At 33.7% G+C, this 7,750-nt stretch overlaps 2 protein-coding genes across 2 annotated transcripts; both read right to left on the bottom strand.

Moving 5' to 3' along the window:
- Positions 1-692: 692 nt before the first annotated feature.
- Positions 693-1,796, bottom strand: LOC120125812 (cell number regulator 2-like). Its single transcript, XM_039144146.1, has 4 exons — positions 1,701-1,796; positions 1,507-1,578; positions 1,195-1,404; positions 693-770 (listed from the first exon to the last, which is right to left on the bottom strand). The coding sequence occupies exons 1-4, from the start codon at positions 1,777-1,779 to the stop codon at positions 712-714; spliced, it is 420 nt and encodes a 139-aa protein (XP_039000077.1). The 5' UTR covers positions 1,780-1,796; the 3' UTR covers positions 693-711.
- A 753-nt stretch (positions 1,797-2,549) lies between these two features.
- Positions 2,550-6,491, bottom strand: LOC120125753 (long-chain-alcohol oxidase FAO3-like). The gene is made up of 4 exons (XM_039144104.1): positions 6,287-6,491; positions 5,416-5,691; positions 4,211-4,622; positions 2,550-4,048 (listed from the first exon to the last, which is right to left on the bottom strand). The coding sequence occupies exons 1-4, from the start codon at positions 6,479-6,481 to the stop codon at positions 2,679-2,681; spliced, it is 2,253 nt and encodes a 750-aa protein (XP_039000035.1). The 5' UTR covers positions 6,482-6,491; the 3' UTR covers positions 2,550-2,678.
- Positions 6,492-7,750: the final 1,259 nt, after the last annotated feature.

Consider the following 7,750-nt stretch of genomic DNA (forward strand, 5'->3'; position numbering starts at 1 on the left):
CGATGGTGACTCCCAAAACATTTTTTTTATCAAAATCATTTTTTATCCACATTATCTTTCCCGCTAAGTAAAAATTCGTGCCCGGACGAAAAACGGTTACGACAAGTTTTATTGGTTGCATCCTACCATGAAGAGATGATAAGTCAGAGATGGATCAAGATAGTGTTAGGGTACGATCGTACACCTAGAAATTTTAAGTTCCCTTATATTTTACGTATTTTTGTATATTTTTTATTGATTATCTATTTTGCACCCCTGACATTTTATAATATCGCACTCCCTAAATTTCTAATATAAATTTTTAAGTTCGTACCATCTAGTATAAATTCATGTGTTCGTACCTTGATTAGTATCAATTGATACGAGGAAATTAAATCAAATATAGTATTATATTTTATTCTTGATGATTTAAACTCGAGTTTAGATCTTATATCAATTATATATTGATTCTATCTAGGGACGAAGCATGGCTTCGTCCGGAGAGATATTAACCCCCTCTCTTTTTTATAATTTAAAAGTATAGATGGATAAATATCACATTAGACCGGATAACATTATCTTAAACTCTTGACTTTAAATGAAATGATACATCATCTTAATAGATCAAAACAAATCAAATTCCATATATTCTTCAAACATAAATAATGTTTTACAATAATAATGTATAATATGAAATTGATTTAATCTCCTTTAACCAATTTATTGTACTCATCATCTCTTCATGGTAGGAGGCATCCTTGGTGGTGCAGTATGAGTTCCATGATTCCAACCTGTAAGTGTATATTTACATGATAAAGATATATATTTAAATAAATATTTCATTTTTTAATTTTTTTTGCAACAAATTAAAGTTAATAAACATAATGTTCAAATTTATCATAAATATATATATATATATAATAAAATTGAGCAATTATTTTGACACTTAAATTTAAAAAAAAATTAGTCTCTCAAAAAAATTTAGAGATTCAAATTAAATTTTAAATTTTTTAATCTTCTTAACTAAACCCCCTCTCATAATTTTTAAATATCCTCATTAAACCTCTCAGAATTTTAAAAAATATAGTTAGCCCCTATTTTTGGAAAAATATAAATTATATCCTTCAAAAAATTTAAAAATCTTAATTCAAATCTCTAATTTTTTAAAATTTTAGGTTGACTCTCCAAACTCTATCACTAAGTTTCGCCACTGACCTTTGGATGGATCAAAACCTCTATTTTTCAGCTCAGCATGTTCTTGACAAAGTGCACATGCTTCACAGCAAAAATGAATGCAGCAATCGTTGCATGGCTCAGCCGGCAACCCAAATTTCACTCTCAATTTCTCTCTATAAACACACGACAGCAGGCAGTGGCATGAACACAGCATCAGCATCCCATATATGCAACCTTGTTGTGCACAAGCTGTTCGCGGAATTCAAATTCGAATTATTTATATCAGACACGTTATTAATGTCTGGTTGTCGAAGAATTCGAAGAAATTAAGAAACAATATTGCGTTCTTACAGCTCTTTCCTTCGTCCACCATTTCCGCTATTTGGCCGAAGGTGATGCATGGGAGACAGCATGCTATGCAGCCTGCATTTCGAGTTCAGATCATATGAAAAGAAAGAAATTGGAAGTCAAATCTCGAGTTTAGTCTAGTTGATTCATGTACTCATGTTCCGACGTATTGTGTGGTAGTAAAACGAGAAACTTACAAGTTCCGACGTCGTTGCCGCAACCGCAAAGAGATGCAGACCATTGAGGTGGTGGCTGAGTGCGGGCAAAAATGTTCATAATTTCTCAATGCAAGGATTAATGGTTCATCCATTGTGATTTATAGCATCGATTAGCATTGGCATTTGGTGATGAATAATAATAATGTTTCACAAAAGCCAATATTATCTGCCGTCTCAAGCCTGCAATATATATATATATATGCTTTGGCTAATATGGTTTTGGACTGTCCATAATTTCTTTGATTAAGACCTGAGATGTTACCAAGGAGATTGTTTCGTTCATCATCGACTTCGATAGACTTCTTCAAAGATTTGACTAATTTGAATTAGGTTATTTTATTTTTATTAACGGTACTAACTTTGATACCGATTATCGATCGTGTGTATATTGTTTTTCCTTTATTTTTATATTATATCTTTATTTCTCATTTATTATTTTTAATTTTTAACAATTCTATCTTTATGACATGTTTTTATCTGTTTTTATGATATATTTTCCTGTCTTTTGACATGTTTTCATTCGTTTGGCCTATATATTTTCTATTGTTTATCTTTTCTCAGGATTGGATTTGAAATTCACCTCTACTTATCAAGGTGAAGCTTATTTGTATTCCCGCTGATCGTTCTTGCTTTGGACCATCAGATTGGATTTGGATACGCAGTTTGTGTTTGTGGATAGTTTTCTCACGTCACTTGTCTCTGATTTGTGATTTTGTCGGTGGTGTTTTTAATAGTTTGATCCCTTTTGTGATTCATTTGTTGATGCAATCATATTTATTTGTATTTATCTTTTGATTGAACGTATCTTCACATTAATGACCATAGATGTAATTTATTCAAATAATAAACAATGGTGAATGAATTAATCTAATTCAAGAGGGTGTACATTTGGTTTTGGTGGGTGAGTCTCTTAGCGGGGATTTTTTGCATACACAACGGCTCGTACTTGAGACCGATTTAAACGATATCTAATTGCTTACCACTTGAACCAACCCTGTTGGTAAAGGCTATATTTTTGTGTGTTCTAGCTGCTATTCCCTTTGAGATACAATAAGCAGTAGTCATAATAGTGATCATAGGATTAAAACCAATGGCACTTGGCAGAACACTTGCATCACAAACATACAATCCTTCAGCTTCCCAACTCTCCCCATGTTCATCAACCGCACCATCTTTTTCATTAATCCCCATCCTACAACTCCCCATTTGGTGTGCACTACTGTGGACGGTCCAGTTTTCGACGCCCAACGACGGTCCACCTTCTGTCGATACCGTGTCTAAAAACTCGTCCAACTCCTCATCGCTTACCCCTTTGCATGTTATTCGTTGCCCGTCGCTCTGATAAGTCCCAACCTCGACTGCCCCGGCTGCTACTAGAACCCTCAACGATTGTCTCATCCCGACTCGAATGTTGTCTCGGTCCGACTTTTCAAACTTGTACATTATCCGTCCGTTGGTACTAACTTTCCCGGACCCTTGATCCCTTATTATCGTTAACATGGTTGCGGTTCTCGAGAATTTTAGCATCCTTTGTTTGATGTCGAGACCGGACACCCAAGGGAACGAAGCGATGAATTGCCCTGGCCCCATTAATGGAGTTTCGATGATGGCTTGCAGTTTGTTGTTTGGTCCCAACACTTTATGAACTGATGTTATGATCCCACCCTCCGTGGACTTCCCTTTGAGGTCGGAATCGGAATCCGGGAAGTAACCCCATGTCATTGTGACCGGATGGAGATGAAGATTCCGACCGATGTTCGTATTCGTAAGCCGGCTCGAATACATCAAAAGAGGTGTGTGGATTGTCCCACAGGCCGAGATTGTTACTTTGGCTTCTATTTCCAGTTTCTTCGTGATGTTTTGGTTCGAAGATGTTGCAATAACACCCGAACACTTCATGTTCCTCGTACTTGTACTTGTCCTGTTATGTTCCAACACCAACCTCTCTGCTTTGCAGGCTGTTAAAATGACTGCGCCACTGTTAACAGCATCAACCAGCCATGTTCTGTCACTCCCTTTCTTGTCTCCTCTTCTACAACCATACCCGCAAGATCCGCAATAATGGTCGTCGGAAGAATTCCGGGGCACGTTTTCGACATCAAGTCCGAGATTTCGACACCCTTTACAGAGAACTTGATTCTGGAAGCTTTCCAGTTTACAACCTTCAGTGACACCAAGCCTCTTCCAAACGATATCCATGGCCGAAACATACTCCCTGCTCCCGAAAACCCGGAGTTTATACTCCTCAGCCCATTCCTGAAGCACCGGTGCCGGTGTTCTTATACAAGCTGACCAATTAACGGCCGAGCCACCACCTACTGTGGAACCTACAAATAAAGACGAAGACAATATCTTAAGTAAAGGTGCGAATTTAAAAATTTAAATGGTCCAAAATTATAAAATTTCGGACATACGAAATTAAATTATCTACAGAAATTATATAAGAATTTACAATTTCTAGGAGTACCAGCCGCTCGATCCATCCCTACCTGCAAGAACCAATATCTTCCCATCGACACTCGGATGGCTTCCGCCTGATTCATATAGATTCTCTAATGAAGGACCTTCCAAGGGGGAATAATCCGCAGGACCATAATACTCTCCTTTTTCTAATACGACCACCTTCAGGCCCAAACCGGCAAGCGTCGCTGCAGCGACACCTCCTCCGCATCCTGAGCCGATTACCACCGCGTCGCATTTGATCTTGAGGACGTTTTTCCGGGGATCTTCTGTGACTTGAAGGCCTTTATTTGTTAGTGAAATACGAAGTTCAGTGGAGTCTTTTGCATGCAATGTCTCGATTATTCCTTTTTGAAGAGGTCTATCATTTGGAACATTCTCAACTTTGTCAATAGCATACCCAATTGCTTCCCATAATGGATTTTCACCATTTTTATCCACCTGAAAGATCAAAATGTAACTGAAATAGGGACAAATATATAGATATAAGAACCAAATTGAAAAAAAATATATAGATGTAAGGGTATTATAGCAATTATCTCTAAATATACAAAAGTCAATTATATTTTTTTTTTGTCTGATCAAGTATTGTTCATCCTAAACTCAAACTCAACATATATTTAACCTTAAAAAACTCGATCCAACTCAACTTAAATTTTTTTATAAGAAAAAGTTGACCTTATAGGATTGAGTCATGACAAATGCATATCCTTACTCATAATATTTGATCCTAGTTCAATCTCTTATACGGTTGAACTTATTATTATTTTTTTTTCAATGTTTCAATAGTTTGTATAATTTTTCAATTTTTTCAATGTTTCAATAGTTTGTATAATTTTTCAATTTTACCCATCTTATTCCATCAATGGGACCATTGAATTTCTAGTTCAACCGGTTGATTTAATTCAATCTGATTCTAAATAACAAATAGGGTAAATTATACCAGTGACCATCTAGCTATTGTCTCTTTTTATTTTGACCATTATTTTTGAATTTTTATCAATCAAGTCACTCAATTATTTAAATGTATTCAATTAAGCCACACGCCGTTAACATTTGACGGAAGTGCTGACGTGGTAGTTAATAAAATTAGTAAAATTATACATTTGATCCTTAATACTTGTATATTCTATCAATTTAATTCAATAAATTTAATACTCCAATCAGATAATGACACTGATATAGTTTACCCTAATAAAAGAAGGGATTAATAAGTGATGAATTAGTAATTTACCCTGGTGAAGATATTGTAAAGGATGACCATTTTGAAGTAGACCAAAGTAGATCTAATAGGAGTAAAGATCCATCGATGCTTAAACCAGGCTTGCAGAACTTGCTCTCTCTTGGCCAATGGCATGGTGGAGAAGCGATTAATAAAAGGCCATTTTGCACCCAAACAAGGCCTTCCACAAAGCAACAAAGTCCCCATCCGACTCGACAACAACAACAACACCATCCTCACCGCCATCAACAATGTCAAGAATGCTCTTTTCCATATAATCTCTGCTACCTTACAGATCACGAATATATTCAAAAAAAATTCATCAAATGATCTTAGTGATAAAAGAAAATATTTTTCTCCTTTAAGATCTCGAGTTAGAACAATTACATCTATAAGTCAATGATTTAAGAAAGATCATGAAACATATATTATCTTGTAATCACTTCAAACTACTCAAAAGAATCCAATATTTAATTCAGTTAATTTAATTAGAATGTGATTAGATATAAATTAACTGGATGGATGAATATTTCATAGACAAATTTAGGCCCACATAATTTTTAAAAATTCATATTAACCTTTAAATTTTTTGAATGTTCTTAATTAAACTACTTCCATTATTTTTTTTTAAAATCTCATTTCTCAAATTTTTAAAAATTTTAATTAGACACTATTTCTAAAAAAACATGTAAACTAAACTCTTCAAAAAATTTAAAATTTTTAATTTAAACCTATAAAAAATTTAAGTTTTAAGTTATCCAAAAACTCTATCGTCAAATTCCGTTATTGTTATAATCACTTAGATTATTCAGAAAAAACATTTGACCTCGGATATTTCATTCTAGTTCAGTTCCAACGTATAATAATCGTAATTAAGTTTTACCTTGTCCGGAATTTGGGAATCGGAGCCTGAAGCTTCCATGAAAGACTGAACAGCTTTACTTATTGGTGTCTGGTTTTTTTCTTGTGTTTGAAAGCAAGTTGGTGGTAACGGAGGGAAGAGAGTTTCAGCTATGGCGGCCAGTGTGTTTACCTCCGATGGAAAGAACCCATGATTGTATTCCCTTTCCTCTCCCATTTTTCTCCCCTTCTCCTCTTTGTTTGTCTTCACAAAACGCTGCTTCCACCCTTTTATACAGTGGAAAATGGAAACTTTATTATCATTGGGGAACGTGGAGGTTGAGGCAACATTTTTAGAAAAACTATATCATTAAACCCTTCAAAATTTTTAAAAATTTTAGTTACATCCTTTAAATATTTTTAAAAAAATTTCGTTAATATATTTCTATATGAGTTAGAATTATGGACGGACATGGGTCGGGTTTCCGGTCAACCCGATCCAACCAAAAAAATATACACTCTCCACCTGATCTAAACACAACTTGATTTTTTGAGTTGAAATTTGATCTCGATCTGACCCGAAAATATTATTTAATAAAAATAAATATTTAATTAAAAATAATAATATATAGAGATGTATTATTGTAATCATCCCTAAATATATAAGGTTATCTCATATCCAATTGGGTTGGAACCCGAACTTCGTATTCGTCCCTGAATAGGATTCTCTCATACATAACAAGTTTTTATATAGTTGGTTTAATAAAATCTCTTTATTTATTATTGTTAATTACAGTTCTATATCTTCACTAAGCCAATAATTTAAAAAATATTTAAAATTTAAAAGAATTATATTATGTCAACAAATTATTTCCTTTCATATTCACCGAAATAATATGTGATGGTAGTCTATAATTTTGATAAATAAACACTCATTTGTTAACATGTCATCTCATATACTATTGAAACAATGTGGAAGAAATATTATTATATTAATAATATCAGTCATTAAATTTGAGATCTAACTGTCACGTAAAATTAAAATAATATTTCTTATCAGAAAAATATGAGTTCCTTTATTTAATTTTAAAGGGGATTACAAAGTAGTATATGTTCTAAGTATTCTTAATCATTTGAGAATGAACGCTTAATCACTGGTACTCGAACTCGTAACCTCTAAGAATAGCAACGATTAAAATTAAATAAGAAAAGAATATTCAAGGGTTCAAACCCTAATATTTACGAATTGAGCAAACTATATTAAGAGGATCACCGTAACCTCTACAGTACCCGATACAAATATACGTTGGGTTATTCCAAAAAATTAAGAAATGAATAGTTTTGAGTTTTTCAAGGTTATAAATAATAGTTATAATTGCAGGATTAAGGACAAGACCTACACAAAATGAGACTTAAACTCAAATATAAAATCTCAAAAGTTTTTGAGATTTCAGCCTTGTTACGAAACTAAGGCTTGATTAATAGATTTAATTTTGAGTTTAATTCG

The sequence above is a fragment of the Hibiscus syriacus genome, unplaced genomic scaffold (genome assembly GCF_006381635.1).
Source record: "Hibiscus syriacus cultivar Baekdansim isolate YM2019G1 unplaced genomic scaffold, ASM638163v2 tig00110443_pilon, whole genome shotgun sequence".
NCBI lineage: Eukaryota > Viridiplantae > Streptophyta > Magnoliopsida > Malvales > Malvaceae > Hibiscus > Hibiscus syriacus.

Excerpts from the sequence above, each read along its gene's own strand:
- LOC120125812 (XM_039144146.1), bottom strand. The coding sequence starts at position 1,779 with ATGAACATTTTTGCCCGCACTCAGCCACCACCTCAATGGTCTGCATCT. Across the intron at positions 1,405-1,506 it reads GGTGGACGAAGGAAAGAGCT|CTTGTGCACAACAAGGTTGC; the intron begins GTAAGAACGCAA and ends TTCCGCGAACAG. Across the intron at positions 771-1,194 it reads AGGTTTTGATCCATCCAAAG|GTTGGAATCATGGAACTCAT; the intron begins GTCAGTGGCGAA and ends ATACACTTACAG.
- LOC120125753 (XM_039144104.1), bottom strand. The coding sequence starts at position 6,481 with ATGGGAGAGGAAAGGGAATACAATCATGGGTTCTTTCCATCGGAGGTA. Across the intron at positions 5,692-6,286 it reads ATTCCCAAATTCCGGACAAG|GTAGCAGAGATTATATGGAA; the intron begins GTAAAACTTAAT and ends GTGATCTGTAAG. Across the intron at positions 4,623-5,415 it reads TTTACAATATCTTCACCAGG|GTGGATAAAAATGGTGAAAA; the intron begins GTAAATTACTAA and ends TTGATCTTTCAG.